Genomic DNA, 19,385 nt, shown 5'->3' with positions numbered 1-19,385 from the left:
CTTACTCAGGCTTTCTAAAATATTGGGGGTTTTGATAAGAAAAAGAACTCATCTAAGTTCAAGGCAGAGAGAACAAGAGGTAAATACAACAGAGAAAAAATGACAAGGTTTTAGCAGAACCTTCATTTAATACATAATATTGAAGCAAAACTATCAAAGGACTTGAAGAGTGACTCAAACTGCATAACTTGCATTAACAAGTAGTTTATGACTTCCTTCTACTTTACAGAAGGTGAATCTGTGGCTGTCAGGGATTAGGCTCCAGCTCCCATCAGTCCCAGCCAACGTTCTCCTTCTTTGGAGGTCTTTAAGCAGAGGCTTGACAACCATATGTCAGGAGTGCTTTGATGGTGTTTCCTGCTTGGCAGGGGGTTGGACTCGATGGCCCTTGTGGTCTCTTCCAACTCTATGATTCTATGATTCTACGTGGCCAATGATCAGGGAAGGTTAAGAGTTGTAGTCCAACAACATTTGAGGGCCACAGGTTCTTCATCCCTACTCTACTTGGTTTGGATGTTGCAATTTAAGTAGCTTTTAAGTACTTCAGGGATAGCCACACAAAGCCTCTTCAGCAACATTTGATTCAGAATATTTTTTTCTTGTTTTCCTCCTCTAAAAACTAGGTGCATCTTATGGTCGGGTGCGTCTTATAGAGCGAAAATACAGTAGTTTACAAAGCTCCCTGACCACCCTGAATCTGTTGTGACTGGACAGCAACTGATGTTTGCTGCCAGTGCTGTGAATTGGTTGGACAGTTGTGTATTTTTCCAAACGCTTCCCTCTGGCACCTAAAGCATTAGCGAGCCACGTGTCTCTGTCCTCTTCCCTTTTATCTGATAAGAGTAAACGGTACAGAATGACAAAGGTGGCATGTCTTGCATTTGAGCCGGTTCTTGTTCCTTCCTAGCTGAAGCAGAAACCAATTTGAAGGGCCAGCTGAGTTTTTTTAAAAAAATAAACTGCTGGAGAAAGTGCCACTACTTTTGCATGAAATGCTGCTGGAAAGTGGCGGATTTCTAGAGGTCAAGATGCTAGTTTTTCCTCCTCATTTCACTCTCAGAACTACTTGGGAAACAATTTATAAATGGACCTGGTCTCTTAAAAACTCATTTTTAAAAACCTTTTTTATTTTATTTAGGATGACATAAAACACAAAGTACAGCAATGTTCCTATGTGCTGGGGAGCTAATAACCTGTACTGTATAAAGTAAAATGAAAAGACAGTCCAACAATAACAATTCTATATTTTTGCAGTCTTTCCACTGGGTCAAGTGCTTCTCTTATAGATGCTGAATTAACCTGTTAATGCATCTATCAGAGCAAGGATCGGTGTCCATTACCCATCCCACAAAAGAGAATTTTGTGCAGGAACTTTTCTTGAAGTCCTGTTGAATATTGAACGGAGGTGTAAAACAGGTCTCGTTGGATTTGTTTCTTGAGCTATCAAACCCTCTGAGTCAGCCTTTCCAATATTGCTAAATGCCAAGCCTAGTCATAGATTCATCGTTGCCCCCTCTAAATATTTCCAGAAATGTGTAACTATCATGCTTACTGACAAGCCCTTGTTTTTTTAAGGTAAATTAAGGGATATATTTATCAACATAGTAACATGTCAGGAGCAAGAACACTGAAATTTTGTATCCAGAATAGCTGTGTATAGTTCTGTTTTAAGATGGAAGTTTTCAGCATTGTTTATTATTATTAACATTATCATCATCATCATTTTAAAGTCATTTCATCATTTAGAGAAATATCCGTAGACTAGAGCATGACAAATGGGGTAAGTGATGTTAGTGATTGATCGGGACAGCACATGTTGTTTAACCACATGATTTATAAGCAGCTTTGCAGGGTGCTAATGCAGCTTTGAAAATAAATTGTATAGGCCACCTGCCCTCAGATCCTTTTAGTGTTCCTTCTTTATTGACTCCCACATTTCCCCTTTCTTTCCTTTTCTTCCTTTGAAAGCAAGCACGTTGGTTCAGAATTTATCAGTGGTGATTTTTACCAGTAAAACTAGAGGCATGATTGAGCCAAGTGAAATACTTTTCAATCCCATTGATTTAAGTGGAAACCAGGTATTGAGTAGTATATGTCTACTCACAAGTAAGTCCTGCAGAATTTAAGATTGCAGACTTAAAGTGACTGGCTCAAATTCTTCTTAGAATTAATAAAATTAAATTGTAAAAATGTTGAAAAAGCATATCATATTTCACTAGAAATGTAATGTTCTGCATGCTTACACTTTCTGGAATCATTCTTCCCCAAGAAATTATATAATATTAATGGGAGAATTTTTCATAAATTGTATAAGCAAATTTCACATGACTAGCACAAAATACAAAACATTTCGATAATTTTATTCTTTCATTTTCCCATCTTCCCAGTTAACACTTAGTGAAAACTTTTAATTACCAAAAATAGTTTTCTCTAAGTAATCTTGAAAACAGCATCAGTGTGTTAGTGTGGATTCACCTCTTGTTCATTAAGTCTGGGTCTCTGGTTATACTAGTTGTCAGTCATTGCTGATTTTAAACATATTTTCCTTTTTAAAATTGGAGTTTTTGCTTCCCTAAAATGTATGCCCTCACCCCTGAAATCTTTGTCACTTATTTTTACTTGAAGGAAATCTGGAGTGTATATGTAGGCATAGAGGAAAGTAAACCATTAGAAACTATTTTAATGCATGTGAAACAGACAGTGGAGCAAAGCTACAACTATCAAGATCGGAGTGTCAGAGTGCTTGTTGTCCTGGTAACAGATGAAGAAGATCAGGATGAGATTTCAAGAATACAGAGGAGAAAGAGACAACATTGGGCCTGTTATATTTTAAAAAATACAGACCCCAGAAAAGCTTGAATGGTTCTTATGATTATGCCTTATGCTTCTACTGGTGGGTCAATATATAACCATTGCAAGTTAGATGAAAACATAGGCATAAAAGAAGTCTAGGCTTGAACCACGATAAGCATTAAAAAATACTATGGATGACAGAGCATCCCTGCTGAGACTTAAGTCAATTGACTGTAGCGGGTCTACTCCATGACTGATGTTCAATATTACCCTTAGCTTTCAGATAGCAGCAAAAGATGGAAGGCAGACTGCCTATATGCCAAAGTTTCTAAAATACCAGTTATAGATTAAGCGCTCGAAATACTCCTAGTAGCAATTGCTGGTTTCAGATGCAGGCTCGGTTGATATTATATGAACATGCAGCAGCGAGCATCAGACTTGCATGCTCTTCCTCTTCTCTTTGCATGCTTTGCTTTTCTAAAGGACTTGCAGTTCTTTGGCAAATATAATTGCCATTGCATGTGGATGAGGAAAATTATGGTTTGGGTCTGGTTTCAAATGCAAATATACAGAAAAACTGGTTGAATAAACAATAGTTTGCAGGTATATATGTAATGGCAAACTATGGTTTGTTAAACTAGATGTTTGTTAGAAAAAAAGCAGTATAATGAGAGCTCAGTGGGAGATGAAACAATCACAAGCTTGAGGCCAACTACCATATTTTTCACCCTATAGGACGCACCGGCCCATAGGACGCACCTACTTTTCAGGGGGGGGAAATCAAGGAAAAAAATATGATTCCCCCCCCCCAGCTCTGGGAGCAGCGGACAGGCTGCACGCAGCCTGTGCGCTACTCCAAGACCTTCTTCCTGCTTTTGCGGGAGGTGGGTGAATTCCCCCATCTCCCGCAAAAGCCCACAGGAGAGAGAAGGGACGGACTCGGACAGTCAGTCCCTTCTCCCTCCTTGGGGAAAGGCCCCCAAGAGCGGCGCCTCTTTAAAGGCTGCGCGGCTCCTACGGGCTTTTCTACGAGGTGGGGGAATTCTCCCACCTCCTAGAAAAGCCAGCAAAACTGCGCAGCCCCTTTAAAGAGCGCACGGCTTTTGCCTGCTTTTGCGGGAGGTGGGGGAATTCCCCCATTTCCCGCAAAAGCCCACAGGGGCGAGAAGGGACGGACTCCGCCAGTCAGTCCCTTCTCCCTCCTTGGGGAAAAGCCTGCTTTACCCCACCGCCAGCCTCAAAGCCGGGTTGGAGAGTAGCGGGAAGGCATCACACGCTTTCCCGCTGCCCCCCATCCTCTGGGGCTGGCGATGGGGGAAGCGCTGCTTTCTCCCACCGCCAGCCTCCAAGCCGGGTTGGAGAGTAGCGGGAAGGCGTCGCGCACCTTCCCGCTGCCCCCCATCCTCTGGGGATGGCGATGGGGGAAGCATTGCTTTCTCCCACCGCCAGCCTCAAAGCCGGGTTGGAGAGTAGTGGGAAGGTGTTGCGCGCCTTCCCGCTGCCCCCCATCCTCTGGGGCTGGCCATGGGGGAAGCGCTGCTTTCCCCCACCGCCAGCCTCAAAGAGCAGACTCTCCTGGCTTCAGCGGAAGCAACGCGAAGCCTCCGGAGCGCAGGCTTCAGAGGCTTCGCGTTGCTATAGCTGAAGCCAAGGAGCCTGCATTCGCCCCATAAAACGCACACACATTTCCCCTTCATTTTTGGAGGGGAAAAAGTGCGTCTTATAGGGCAAAAAATACGGTAAGTTTGTTCTTGGTATAAGCTTTTGTGCGCATGCACACTTCTTCAGATACCATCTGGTATCTGATGAAGTGTGCATGCACATAAAAGCTTATACTAAGAACAAACTTAGTTCGTCTCTAAGGTGCTACTGGACAATTTTATTTTATTTTTAATATATATTTTGACTGCGTCAGACCAACACGGCTACCTACCTGAATCTACAAGCTTGAGGGTCATTGCTGCTCATTCATGTCAACACCAAACCATGGCTTGGAATTACATTGAATGCAGCAAGTATCACCATGTTAATTTTGAAACATATATACTTTAAATACATCTTTAATTTGTTTTTGTTTTTTTAAGCTCATCACACAACTCTTTCCTTACTTTCTACTGATGTATTGTGAGAACTTGAATTTCAGAAGCCATTTAACTAAGGACAGTTAAGAAACAAAAAGATATAGGAAGCAAATGTTACATTTGTAATTTTAGCATTCACTTTCAATATTTTATAGTTGAGAATTTATTTATGTTCCAAATGGTGAGAAAATGTTTTTAGAAAGCTTAGCCAAAGAACACTGTGAGCAGTGATGCTGCTTTTTTGGGGTTTTTTTAGAATTGTATCTGTGAAAAGTAAAGATTTAATTGTATTTGCCTACAGTAGTAGATTCTGTTACTAGTCTACCTGGATTATTTAAGAATTCAAATATACAATACTGTAGTACAGCAGTTCTTATTGACATGCTTGGCAAAGAAGCAAACAAGACCACTTTTTTGCCATCTGTTTAAAATGCTATATAAAGAAAATCATGCTGGTTGCTGTGGAAACTAACATTTCCCAAACCACAAGTTGCTTAAATTCTCCACCTTTTAAAATATTGAGTTCTCTCAGGAATGAATACACACACATGGGAAATATATCAGAAATGTTCCAGTTACTTTTCCACCAATTAACTGTACAGTGTGTTCAATATTTGTATTTTGTCACAGAGGCATACGTTGTCATTCACATTTCAGAAGATTTATTGATATTTTTGACATAGAGATGTTTTGACTGACATCTACATCTGTATATAGCAACATATTTAGTTGGACTGTGAGGTTTTGCAATGGAGTGAAAATGCTACCATGTAGGTTTTAGAAACTGAAACTGCTATTTATATGAGCTGCTTCTGGACTTAGGTACTTTATTCATTGCTTTCAGGCACCTTTGGGAGACACAACTTGCTTAATCTTGCTCCTGCTTGTGGATATTATAATATGGATTTGTTGAGCAAAGTATAACATTGTAAAAGTGTTGACAATCATGCATAAATTTCAGAAACCGTATTAGATTACCTTCAGGTTTGTTTAAATTCTACTGTTCTCTAGTTTTTATCCAGGTGTTTTGGCAGACACAGGAATTATCCCAAGAATGTATAATCAGATGCAATGTATCTGTAGCCTATCATGGCTCCTTGACATGTCTGTATGGATATCTGTATCATAGCATTTATTTGGAGTTTTGCACAGGACATTGTAGCTTGCCGAATTGGCTCTAGTTCAGCAGATTTCCCAAGTCTTCCTTTTGATGCCATGAACATTTTAGCTTTCCAAAGAAAATATCAGCTAATAAAAACACTGTCCAGAATTGACACCACTTGATAATTGGAAGTGCCTCTGATAGTCATTGCTTCTATCTTGTTTTGATTCATCCTAGTTTTGTCTACGGTAATTCTTGGGTGCTGATTCAAAACTCCCATTGCTACTTCAAGGTCAGATGAAAGATCCTCTGCATATTTGAGGACTCTTCACTCCCAATCTGTGGCTGACTTCTTCATATGCACACGAACAATTTTACGGCAAGACAGAACCTTGTGGAACCTTACAGAAGGACTCATTTGGAACAGAATAGCAACTGGCTAACTCCTGTATCTGAGATCATCTAAATGAAGAACTGGGCTACTATAAGAGAGAATTCCAAACCCTAACCAAATTCCATAAGCAGCTCCATTTAGTTGTCAGTGCAACCCAAATATATTTTAATGCACATTTGTAGCCAATGTATGAGAGAGAATATTCACTGAAATGCAGTTGCTATAATTGGTCCACTGAGGATGTTAAATTACACATCATAGAGTACAATAGTTTGAAAACTGCTAAAGCAAAAATCTTGTTTTAGGCATCTGTTTAGGAAATCATCATAGCTGAGTGAGGGGGCCACTTTAGCCTAGACTTTCATAGTACAAAATTTTGATGTTCGGTGACTAGGCAGTAGTGTTTCATATTGTCAGTTGTCCTGTGGTTGTAGAGCTGAAGTGGGATACACTCTGGCTTCTGCCACTGGCTATAAGACAAAGGGTCACTGGGAAGCTGCACTCCTTTTCTCTGGTCTCTTGCATTGGCCAGTGAATGAGCAGCTGCTCCAAGACCTGCTTTCCCCCTTCTCTCCAGACTCCTTTTTCCTTTTGTGCTGTATCCTTCATTTATGTGAGCCTACAAATAGGAACTGTCTTTTTAATGTATGTGCAGCATTTAGACAAGTTTAGAGGCTTTATCAGTGCTAATAATTTATGGAGTCAGGCTCATAAGTAAATGTATTTTTAAGTGATCAAAATGCATATTTAAAAGAATATTTACAATTATTCAGTTGCTGATTCTAGTATTTGTGACAGGCATAAATTGGCCAGAATATCTGCTTCATAACTGTACCTGCACAGGATATTGGTATTCACGCCTGTGTGTTCTCTAAATGTTGGCAGTTCTTTTTATTTTTGTCATTTACCTCTCGCTGATCTTAAAGTTCTGATACAAATCAGGGTAGGGGCATAGACAGTACATGCTAAACAACTGTCTTGACTTCAGGTTAATTTTTTAACCTTTAAGGGGGAAAGCAGGGAGCCTGTATAACTTGTGCAAATTGTCTTTGAAGGTTTTATTGCTCTTTTCTTAATTTTGTTTTAGTATCTGATTAGTGACCATCTTAAAGATCTTATGGCTGAAAGGTAATCAATAAACATTTCAATAAAACAGGTAAATAATAAAATTAGGCATGCATAGTGCTACTGTTGGATGATCAGGATGATAAACACTGTGCTGACATATCACCTGGAACATTAATGCTTTCATGTATTCATACATTTTAGATTTTATTTGCTCATCATGTTTCAGATTATTGAATTTTTCTACCTTGTTTTTGGCAGAAACCATTGTCTACTTTTCTGACTGCTTTGGAAATACAATGGAATACATTTTTCTACTATACAGTATCTTCTGAACTTTTCTTTGTCTGGGGTGTGTGTGTGTGTGTGTGAGAGAGAGAGAGAGAGAGAGAGAGAGAGAGAAGCAGCCTTTATTAGTACACTACAACTCTCAGCCTGCAAGTTCTAAATGCTCATTATGCCCAATGAAAGTTTTTCTCTTCTGGGAAAAATACTCAAAATAATATAACTGCTAAACCACTGAAATTACAGATTTATCTGTAACTGAAAAGTTGAAATTCCTGAGCATTAGAAGTTGAAGTGTGCAAAGCTTTAATGGGGATACTCATGTTTGCATGATTTATTCTTTTAAACAGATGGACGTTAGTAGGAGGTGTAATTCTTTCAGCACATAAACTATTAGCCAGTGTTACTTCTTGTGTGGGTAGTGCGAGTCTTATATCAGCATACCATAATAGTATACTTGTTTCAGAGCTAGACTCCCCCCCCCCATCAACATGAATTTTTAAAGAAGAGCTCTATTTAAATCTGTGAATCTGTCAGGCATTTAAATCTAGGTTTTGTCACATGGATAACATGGAGAATAATTGTTTCATCCCCCCCAACCCTCAGTCTTTTCATTTTTCTGTAGATCTGTATTTGCTGTGGGTAGTTGTACCAGTCTAATTTTATTTACCTTAAGGGCACAGTGTTTAATAATACCAAGCTGCACAAACTATAACAGGCAGCACCTTAATCTTGGTAGTTTTGTATTTATATTTACACTTCTGCTTGTGTTTTCCCCAATCTTTTAAGAAAGAATTTGATACTAATGTGTGTGTGCATGCAGGCCCAATTTTACTTGGGCTGCATCCAGTTCCCCTTTCTCCCCTAGGGGCACCTGTCTTCTGCCACATACCCATCAAGAATAATTGCACCATCTGGAAGACTTTTATGTACCTGTAACTTGGGTTGAATATCTCTAGGGAACTGAATTCCGGTGGAATGCGAATGTGACCCCTGGAGCCATGTCAAGTGACTGCAGTAGCTTCTAGTTACTAAAGGATGGCCACCTTAGGCTTTATTTGTTTCAAGTCTTATGCAGTTTGCTGTAGTGAAGATAGAGTATATGTTGCTAATGTAATTCTGTTTACTACTTTCGTTGAAAAAGAACTTCAGCTTTTTCTTAGCTGATAACTTGGACAAAGCAACAGTAAATAAACAGTAAGGAATGTTAGGTGATACAGATAATATGAGCAGGTGCCATACTGCTTGTCAACTACTTTTGTCTATCAATTCCTGCTCTGTACTTTGTCCACTGACATTTCTCTCTGTCTAGGGTTGCTACTAATTAGCAGCTGTTTTTAGACTGGAGTACTTCCCGGGTTAATCACGTGTTTCTCCCTCCGTATTCTATTTTTATCTATTCTCTATCATATGGTAATAGACTTCATTTATATTTTGATTCAACCGAAGCGAGGTTGGTTGTGGAAACTGAACTTGTCTTTTAACATTATAACTTTAGTTTGAAACTTCATTTGAAATTAGTCATATAACTTGCATAATCACCATACCTATCCAGAAAATACTTTATGCCATTGGATATTGATTGCTTTTTCAATTATATAAGCCATCTCTATATGCTATATATATTGGTATCCCTCTGCTAATACTGTTTAGACACCATATCTCCCGTCATTCCTGATCATACAATATGGTGGCTGATGCTGATGGTAGTTGTAGCCCAAAACACCTTTAGCCACTAAGATAGAGAAAGCTAGCCTTAGGGCTGGTCCACACTTCACTTGTCCCATGGTTAGAAAACAGGGGTCTGAGTGGTTTTCCATTTGTCCCACTGCTTTCCCCAGGAAAACATGCTCTTTACTGCTGAATTAGAGTAAATCTCAAGCCCTGTAAACAGCAAGTGATGTTTGTTCCGATTCAGCGGTAAAAAGCAGGTTTTCCTGGGAGAAAGCAGCAGGATGAGCGGGAGTGTGGATGAGCCCTTAGTGTTGAGAATGATATAGAAGCTGTAATTTTGAGAGATCAGAAGCAAGCTCCAGTGAGCCTTGGACTTGCATACAGTGGTACCTTGGGTTACATACGCTTCAGGTTACAGACTCCGCTAACCCAGAAATAGTACCTCGGGTTAAGAACTTTGCTTCAGGATGAGAACAGAAATCGTGCTCTGGCGGCGCGGCAGCAGCAGGAGGCCCCTCCATGAAGACTAGATATTCTGTTTTGGTGCCCACAACCCAGGTCCCAGAAGCCATTTTGCTCCTAGCTTTTCTTTTTTTTTTTTTTTTTTTTTAAATAATATTTATTGAAGTTTCCAAAATACAGAAAGAGAAGAAAAGAAATTATGAAGATACATTCAGAACCTTATTTTCAAACATCCACTTTCTGGGACTCCCCCCTTCCCCCACCCCTACCGTATTCCCCTTTCATATTGTTGTTTCCACAAGTTCTGTTTCTGATTTAAAGCACAATTTATATACCCCATTGTTCAAATTTAAATTTATACAAACCTTATGCAACACCCTTGATAAAAAAAAGCAAAAGATCTCTCCCCATAGCCCGCCCCCTTTTCTTTCCACAATGTCCCCCTTTTTTCCCATTAAAGTAAAAGCACACAGAATAAAAGTATAAAAAAAATAAGAAATATATTAGAAAAAAGAAAACCAATTCAGAAAATAGTTGCAAGCCTTTGGATTCTAATTCTCCCTCCCCTTCCCCGGTTTAATTTCCCTTATCCTCCAATCTATGTTTCCAGCCTGGAAGTCTTAAGTCCATCAATCCCATTTTTCCCCCAACTCCTTGCAGAATTATTTCCCATTTTTAGGATTACTTTTTAAAAATTAATTCCTAAATCTTTAAAAATGTCAAATTATAAAATTCCCCCCATTGTTCTTTCAAGGTTATAGTCCAGCTTCCTCTTGTTCCGCTGCTAAAACTTTCTTATTCAGAAGTTTAGTAACTCTACATGGGTTGTTGTTATTCAGGAACAAAAACTTGCGTTCAGTCCCTTCCTTCTTCAGTAAAGTATTCTGTTGTCTCCTTTTAGTCTAAACACCCTGTAGACGAGATTCAGTTTCAGTTTTGCAGCTTTCCCAGGAGATAACCAGTTCTGTGAAATTCCGAAGTGTTGTATTTTTCCCGGCTTACGCCCATCTTTGTAATGTCCCGAAGCTCCTCTAGGGGGGTTGTTGTAACTTTGTTTCCAAAAATCCGATTGTTCTCCGTGTTTTCGCCATTTTGTATTCAAGTCTTAACAAATTATATCAAGTTGTAACAAATTTGACCAGCAAGGTCCTTGTAATAAAATCCTCTTTAAAATTCCGACTTTGACAGCTACTTTGACAGCTGTCAAAATCACCGGCTCTTTTCACCAGGCTCACTCCTCAATCGCCCCGGTTCCCAGGGAGGGGGGTGCATTTTCCTTCTCCTTCAATTCTTCCTCCAGCACAATTCTTGTACTTTCCCATCATGGAATTCTTGATTTTAGCAAAGATACCGTTCTTTTTGGGCCTTGGCTTCCCAATCCTTGTTTTAAAATGTCTACAATAGGGAGGGGGACTGACTTCCTTTTTAGATCCCCCCCCGCTCGTCTCAAATCCAAAAAATTTTTCTTCTTTTAAACCCGATTTCCAATTTACTCACGGGTTGTTGTTAAAAGTCCAAATTCTCAATGGAAGAAGTCAGCGCTCTCCGCCGGATGGCATGCGGCTTCGCTCGGCAGGGGTGGCAGAGGACTCAAAGCACCACGCTTCTCCCCGGCACCCGATCCGTAGCCTTTAAAAAGGCTCCTTCACGAGTCGGGAGGGCGCTAGCGGTGCTAGCCGAGTCTCCAAGTCCACGGCCCCCGTGGCCGTGGTTTCTAAGGGTCCCCGCATCGCCGGTGCGGTAAAACCCAGCCCCTGCCGAGCCGGCTCCCTCCGGAGCTCGGAGGGAGTCCGCCATTCGGCGATGGCGCCAACCCGGAAGTTCCCATTTTGCTCCTAGCTTTTCAATCCCAGTTTCTAACACTGTACGTAATGTGGAGCTTTCTAAAGAAGCAGTAGAGAACTATAGATTCTAAAGTGAAAGCAGAAGTTCATTCTCTCCTCTCACACATAGAGGAGAACAGGGCAGGACACAAGCTGTGGCTCATCCTCAGTCATCTAACCCACTATTTAGGCACGTCATCTAAATTGGTCTTAGGAAAAATTATTTGAGTGTTCAAAATTCTGATCTGACTTAACTGTTTTCTTTTTTTTATTCTTTTTTGCAGAGGTTTTGTGTTGGATAGCAGGAACAACCTGCAGATGAGAGGCTTGGTGGTTTTACTTATATCTAAGGCAGCTGGGCCCAGCATAACAGCAGAGAGCTCCCTCCAAAATGATATGATCAGTGGGATACATCCTAGGTAAGAATTTTCTAATGAAAAAGATGCAGAGTCACATCTGTTTTCTTTTCAGATTATGCCAATATGTGTGCGGTTGTTTTTTTCAAAATATGCAAATACAGTGGCACCTCGGGTTACAGACACTTCAGGTTACAGACTCTGCTAACCCAGAAATAGTACCTGGGGTTAAGAACTTTGCTTCAGGATGAGAAAAGAAATCGCGCTGCGGCAGCGGGAAGCCCCATTAGTTAAAGTGGTACCTCATGTTAAGAACAGTTTCAGGTTAAGAACGGACCTCCAGAATGAATTAAGTTCTTAACCCGAGGTACCACTGTACTATTGAGATATATGAGAATACTATTCAGAAAGACAGCTTCTCTTCCTGTTTCCATCTGTGCTTCATTAAAAAGAAAAGTTGTATATTGCTTTTTGTATATGATTATCTCTACAATCCTTACTTTTATCCCTGTTTGCAACAACTCTATGAGATCCTTATATAGGTATTTCCCAGATAGGATGCTGCACTGAAAAATAGCGTTCTAAGTGAATGCACAGCAGCAGGATTTTCTTTCCACATAGATAGTTTTATTGTAGCAAAAGCACTCATCTTTCCATCCAGGCCCAAGCACTGCACGTATCACTTTCCAGTCTGTGTTTGACCTTATATTACTTCTTATTGTACTGATACAGAATAAAAAGGGTCTATTTTTCAGTGAAATTATTATTAAACCTCTTTGAGGGTTGTTGTTTTACAATCAAGTGGTGTGTAAATTTTATGAAATAAATAAATAATAAATAAAATTGTTAAATTGCCTTCCTTCATTTGGATCACCTCCCATACCTTGGTATCCAATCCTCCAATACAGGTGCATTGATCCCCCCCCCAAAAAAACCTGAATTGTAACTAATTGTTGAATGGGCAGCTGAGAGCCAGTGTGGTGTAGTGGTTAAGAGCGGTAGTCTCGTAATCTCCACATGCAGCTGCTGGGTCACCTTGGGCCAGTCACACTTCTTTGAAGTCTCTCAGCCCCACTCACCTCACAGAGTGTTTGTTGTGGGGGAGGAAGGGAAAGGAGAATGTTAGCCGCTTTGAGACTCCTGAAGGGGAGTGAAAGGCGGGATATCAAATCCAAACTCTTCTTCTTCTTCTGTTAATAGATGTACAACTATTTTCCTGCCTTCTAACATGACTAGGTCTTTTACATAACCAAAAAGCATAACTAATAGATTGGTCATAACTTATATCCAGTAGTGATGGCTCTTTTATCGTCTCTGGTAGAAATCATTGGCTTCCATTGCAGCAAAATGTTGATTCAGGATATGGGAGAAATTAATAAGGTGTATATAGGTAGAATGAATGACTTGGCCTCTGCAAACCATGGTCCAAATATCTGGGGTTGGGGGGAAGCCTGTGCAGATGTCTTTGTCTTCTTATAATGATGAGTGTTTGGCAGTGGTAATATGTAATATGTAAGGAGCAGTTCTTGCCTGATCCACAAGATGAAGAAATATGCTGCATCCTTGTAAGATTACTACCTATTTTCCAAACACAGTAATACAGCTGACCTACTGAGTTAGCTGTATATCTTCACTGACTATTACTTTTCCAGGGTGTTTTAAAGAAAGACAGGTAATCAGTATCTGCTCACAAAGATTTCCTGTTTTAGGAAGTTGAAAAGAAGTCACATGTGGATCTTTAGGCATTCATAGGAAATATGATGTTGACCAGTTTTTCAAACCAAGGAACCTTCATCAAATCACTCTTGATCACTGAGAATTACCAAAATAATGACCATGGAAAACTGATTCAAATGTGACAGTTCTAGATGATTGGTCACGTAGGGGTCATTGTTAAGAGTAGCTGCATTTAACTTGCAGTGTGGTGATGATTCTTACAGAATGTCTTTATTTAGAAGATGGCTGGAAAAGCTTTTGTGCTGTGCCCAGATATAAGAAAATTAGACAAGGTGTGATTGCATCAACAGCAGTTTTTTGTGCAGCAAGAAGCAGTTTTGGATGTGTGGGCAGCTGTTGTCAGGAATGAAGTTGGGTGGTGGTAATAAAGATTTGGATTGGAAGTTGGGTGATGGGAAGGAACCATAGCCCCAGTCCTGATCAGGGTCCTATATGGCTATTATTTATGCATTTAATGCATCATCTAATTTTTTTATGCTGAATCCTGTATGATTTGAAGATGTAGCAACCTGTCAGTAGTGATAATGCAGAATCCTTACTTGTGCTGGATCTCTGGTTCACTGTCACTACCTTTAGTAGGCTGCAAGGGAACTTAAGGTGTACCTGCTGCATGGTAGTGGTGAACAATTTTGCCTGACAGCAGCACGGAGCTATTGTGCTGAAGGACTCAATGGTCACTACTGTTGCTGACATGAACCCATGGTAGAGTGGTTTGGTGGTGGATGCAGGCACCTGAAAGTTCCCTTCCCTTGCAGAAGGGCAGTTTTCTAAGATTTTGTGTGCATATAAAGATTTTACTCATGTCTAATATATTTAGGTGCCTGTTTCAGATGCATGGAGGAAGGGCATGCCAACTGCACATGTGGTACATTGTCTATACAGTATTATACACTATATGCTAGCATGTTGATGTAAAAGCCCTACTGAAGAATTCCCAGTTTCTTAACAAATCTGCCATACCAACATATGGCTCTGACTTCAATACATGGCTTGTAGATGCATTTCTGTTGAAAGATATTCAGAAAATTTAATTATGCTTCCCAGTAGAACAGGCATAAATTAAGTAAAATGTAACCCCCCTTCCTCCCTAACAGAAGATCAGCAACTGATACAGGTTTCCGTGCATCAAGAAAGCATTTTGCAAATGTTAAAATGAGAACAAACTATTAAAAAAAAACAGTGGAAGGCAATTGCCTTAATAATAGAAATGAGCTGACGCCAGCTTTGCAAAATGCATCTGATTAATCTGATCCTGTCCCAGAGGCGGCAGCAGTTGCAAGCCTCAGAAGGGATTTTTATCCTTTCCCTGCTGCTGATTATAGCAGCACACCTGGTGATAGGGGCAAGGGCTCAGAGGCAGCTTGCCATCTCCTTTAACTGTTTAGCATCATCACATGTACATAGCAAGGCCCATCTGCTTCATTGGTATATTTTGCCAAAAGCAGAGGAAACAAGCACCATGATGAGGTGAAAATTGTGGCTGGGGGAGAGGATGGAATAAATCTCTTTAAAGCAAGTTTAAATGTTAGAGGGTTCAAAGTGGTGCGGGAGGGAAATTGGGGACTCCACCCCCTATTAATTAAAAACATAGGGTTCCCCCACACTTTGGTGCCTTTCTTATTAATTAATGCTTGCTCTCAAAGCATTAATAGCATGTCATATCCATCCTTGTTTACTGATAAATAATTTTCTTTGGTAATTCAAGCTTTAATTTTACTCTCTCTCAATGGACCTTATATTAATGTTTAGAACTGGAAAGAACCAATAATAGCTACCCTTGAAGTGTAAAATGTTATATATATATATCTATATATATACCGTATTTTTCGCTCTATAAGACGCACCGAACCATAAGACGTGTCTAGTTTTTGGAGGAGGAAAACAAGAAAAAAAATATCCTGAATCTCAGAAGCCAGAACAGCAAGAGGGATCGCTGCGCAGCGAAAGCAGCGATCCCTCTTGCTGTTCTGGCTTCTGGGATAGCTGTGCAGCCTGCATTCGCTCCATAAGACGCACACACATTTCCCCTTACTTTTTTGGAGGGAAAAAGTGAGTCTTTTTGATTTTGAAAAAGGCTATGCCCTTTTGAGAGCCAGTGTGGTGTAGTGGTTAAGAGCGGTAGTCTCGTAATCTGGGGAACCGGGTTCGTGTCTCCGCTCCTCCACATGCAGCTGCTGGGTGACCCTGGGCTAGTCACACTCCTTAGAAGTCTCTCAGCCCCACTCACCTCACAGAGTGTTTGTTGTGGGGGAGGAAGGGAAAGGAGAATGTTAGCCGCTTTGAGACTCCTTAAAGGGAGTCTCAGGAATTCATACCCTGGTCTCCCAGGTCCAACACTTGAGAAGGACTTACTGCTACTAAAGCCATTAAAACCCACAGATCAGTGCTTCTATCATACAAGTATTTTACATAGTTTTGAACGTAAGCAATAAGATTGGCCAAATTTCTGCAATAATAAAAGCTTTCTTTACTTGGATGAGGCAAATTTTTATTTCAGTGTTTGTTTGACACTTGGAATACCAAATGATTTTCAGCTGTTTCATCTTGATCTGAGAAATGAAACAAATATTTTGAAACAAGTGCCACTTAACTATATTTGAAAATGTGTTCTTGTTCATGCATCATAGGGCTGAATCCATCAGTATTGTCACTTTCCAGCTACATTGGTATGGCTATATATTTTTAAAGCTATGTGGAAATATTTCAGGGAAACACTTGGACAGATGAGCATCTGTTCACAGGTTTGGTGGTGTCTGTACATAATTGGCAATGCATATTAATGGGAATCTGTTTACCTTGCTTCAGTTTGTCTTGCATAGTCATTGCAAATAAACTTTTAACTAGAGTTTTGAAGGCACGAACCTAAAATTCAGAAAATAGCATGCAGTTTAATCTACCTATTATGTGCAAAACTATTGCCATTTTTTTAATGGTCCTTACCTTCTCCATTTTAAAATATTTTTTATTTGATAAAATTATCAGAACATAAAGAAAGTTAAATATAAAGGTAAAAATAATGGACCCCTGGACGGTTAAGTCCAGTCAAACCTGACTATGGGGTGTGGTGCTCATCTTGCTTCAGGCTGAGGGAGCCGGTGTTTGTCCACAGACAGCTTTCTGGGTTATGTGCTTCTGGCACAACGGGACACCTTGACAAGTGCCAGAGCACACGGAAACGCCATTTACCTTCCTGCAACAGCGGTACCTATTTAAAGCCACCTTTCTGTAAGATAAAATATATTTGCCTTAGGCAGACTATTACCCTGTGTAAGGGGTTTGACTAATCACATTATTAATAGCTCAGTAGTAAATGTTCTTTATAAAAATTACTACTGGGCTTGATATTTTGCAAGTTTTAATGCGGTTGAAGATTTGTGGCATGGCATCAATTTAAATAATATAATATCCCACAATTGTTTCAAAGGTATCTCCTTACATGTCCAGTGATTAGCATAAACCAGTCTAGAAATTAGTGACAAGAGTGACTGTTTTATTCTGAGGACTAAATCTGGTATAACAGTTAAAAGACCAACAGAAGTCTTGATACATTAACAATAATAAAGGACAATACTGCCTTTATTTGTTCCCAGATTCAGAGCTCTATAAGATGTCCACCATGTATAGGAGGAGTTTGCTCTTTTTTTGGCGCATAGAATCATAGAATTGTAGAGTTTTAGTCCAACTTCCTGCAATGCAGGAATGTCAGCTAAAGCATCCATGGCAGATGGCCATCCAGCCTCTGCTTATAAACCTCCAATGAAGGAGAGTCCACTTCTGAGGGAGTCCGTTCCACTGTTGAACAGCTCTCACTGTCAGAAACTTCTTCCTGATGTTTTGTTGGAATCTCCTTTCTTGTAACTTGAATCCATTGGTTCGAGACTTACACTCCAGAGCCGGAGAGAACAAGTTTGCTTCATCTTCCATGTGACAATCCTTTAGATCAGGGGTGTCAAACTCAAATTCATTGGGGGGCCGCATCAGCAGTTTGGTCACCCTCAAAGGGCCGGTTGTATCTGTAGGACTTTATCAAAGTTATTTTTCCTTAGGCACTGGTGTGTGTTGTCTTGAACCTATACACTATTTAATATACCTATTCTAGTACGATTTTAAATAAGAATAGAAGAAATAATAATGATTTTTTAAAAAGATGATGAGATGGGCTTCCAGGCAGACTGGAGCTCCAACGGGGAGGAGACAGGAGCCTGTCCCAACAGAGCAGAGCAGAAGCAAATGTTGCCTCCCCCTGCCCTGCCGCCGCACTCAGGAGTCGGAGGATATGGAGCTGCAGTTTGGACAGCAGCAGTTTCTTCCTTGCAAGGGAGCCCCAGCGGCACTGCGGGCGCAGGTGGCCAGGATGTCCTGCTGGGGCCCCGAGCTGCTGCAGTTGCTCCCGGGGAGGGAGCTATCCGCCAAGTCCTCCAGCCCGGAGAAAGCCGATGTGTTGGCGTGGGGAGGGGAGCGGTGTTTCATAGCTAGGCTCCCGCAGCCAAGTTGCTGGCAGGCTCCCACTTTGCTCCAGCCACCCAGATGCCGGCGCGGTCCTCTTCAGGGTGGGAGGCGCCCCTGCTTTGCGGTGTGGCACACCGCCCACCCGTCCGGCTCCCTCCACCCCACTCTGTGCAGCTGAACCGGCAGCAGCTTCGCCTCTCCCAGCCCAGCCGGGGCGCGCCGCCTGTGGCAGGACCTGCGCCAGGTCCCCGCTCTCCACTCGCCTCCGCCGCCGGCCCTGCTATTTACCCACCAGACCCCCAGCTCCGAGCTCAGCTTCGCGGGACTGCCTCCTCTGCAGCGAGCCCCGGACTGGACCGAGCGAGCAGAAAGCCTCTTTGCCCGGCCCGCGAGGCAGGCGAAAGTTGCGGGACCCGCCAGTAGGCAGCGCCGACGGGGCGTGTCGGTTGGAGCCCTGTCTGCAAGCAGGCAGGGAAGGCTGTTCGCGTGGGTCACTTTTTAGAAAGGCAGAGAGCCTCCGCCGGAGTGCGGACCCTAAAATCTGGGTCGGGACCAGTAAAAAGGACAAGAAGCTCGCTTCCTCGCCCTTGATGCCACGGGCCACATGACGAGGTCTGGCGGGCCGGATTTGGCCCGCGGGCCTTGTGTTTGACACCCGTGCTTTAGATACTTGAAAATGGCTATCATATCTCCTCTCAGTTTCCTCTTTTCCAGATTAAACATTCCAAGCTATACATACCCAACTCCAAATTATTGACAGAGAAGTGGATTACTAGTGATAATGGCTATATGCAAAGGTCTGTTAATGTGTCTGAACTTGGCCACCAAAAATTATTTCTAGTAGTCACTAGGAATATAGTAAAAGTATTCCTGAACACATCCAATTGTCTTTCTGTCTTCACGGTTATCTGGCACAGTACTAGCAATAACTACCGTATTTCCAACTTTATAAGTCTTGTCTAATTTCAGAAACGTTAAATGTCATTGTATTGGCATAGTTATGTAACAGTAGACTCTGCCTGATATCTGCTGGTCCAACAGCTCCTAGTACATCTTTCTCTTGAGCAGCTCTACTTCCAGTCTCCAGGGCTCCTGTTTGACTACAGATCCAGCTCTTGTGCAGGTTCCTGATGGAACATATCAGTCCTGAAACTAGCATTGCAC

The 19,385-nt window shown here is 41.3% G+C and overlaps 1 protein-coding gene across 2 annotated transcripts in view; it reads left to right on the top strand.

Moving 5' to 3' along the window:
- The window catches only part of PDSS2 (decaprenyl diphosphate synthase subunit 2), a 76,445-nt gene that overhangs the window by 6,701 nt on the left and 50,359 nt on the right, over nucleotides 1-19,385 (top strand). For both annotated transcript variants that reach the window (XM_083608413.1, XM_083608414.1), the window contains exon 2: nucleotides 11,964-12,098. In XM_083608413.1, the coding sequence (XP_083464539.1) occupies nucleotides 11,964-12,098 (135 nt within the window). The remainder of the gene's footprint in view (nucleotides 1-11,963; nucleotides 12,099-19,385) is intronic.

This window comes from Podarcis filfolensis (assembly GCF_964270895.1).
Source record: "Podarcis filfolensis genome assembly, chromosome: 3".
Classification (NCBI taxonomy): domain Eukaryota; kingdom Metazoa; phylum Chordata; class Lepidosauria; order Squamata; family Lacertidae; genus Podarcis; species Podarcis filfolensis.
Note: the sequence above shows the minus strand (reverse complement) of the source record. Positions and strands in the feature narration are given on the sequence as shown.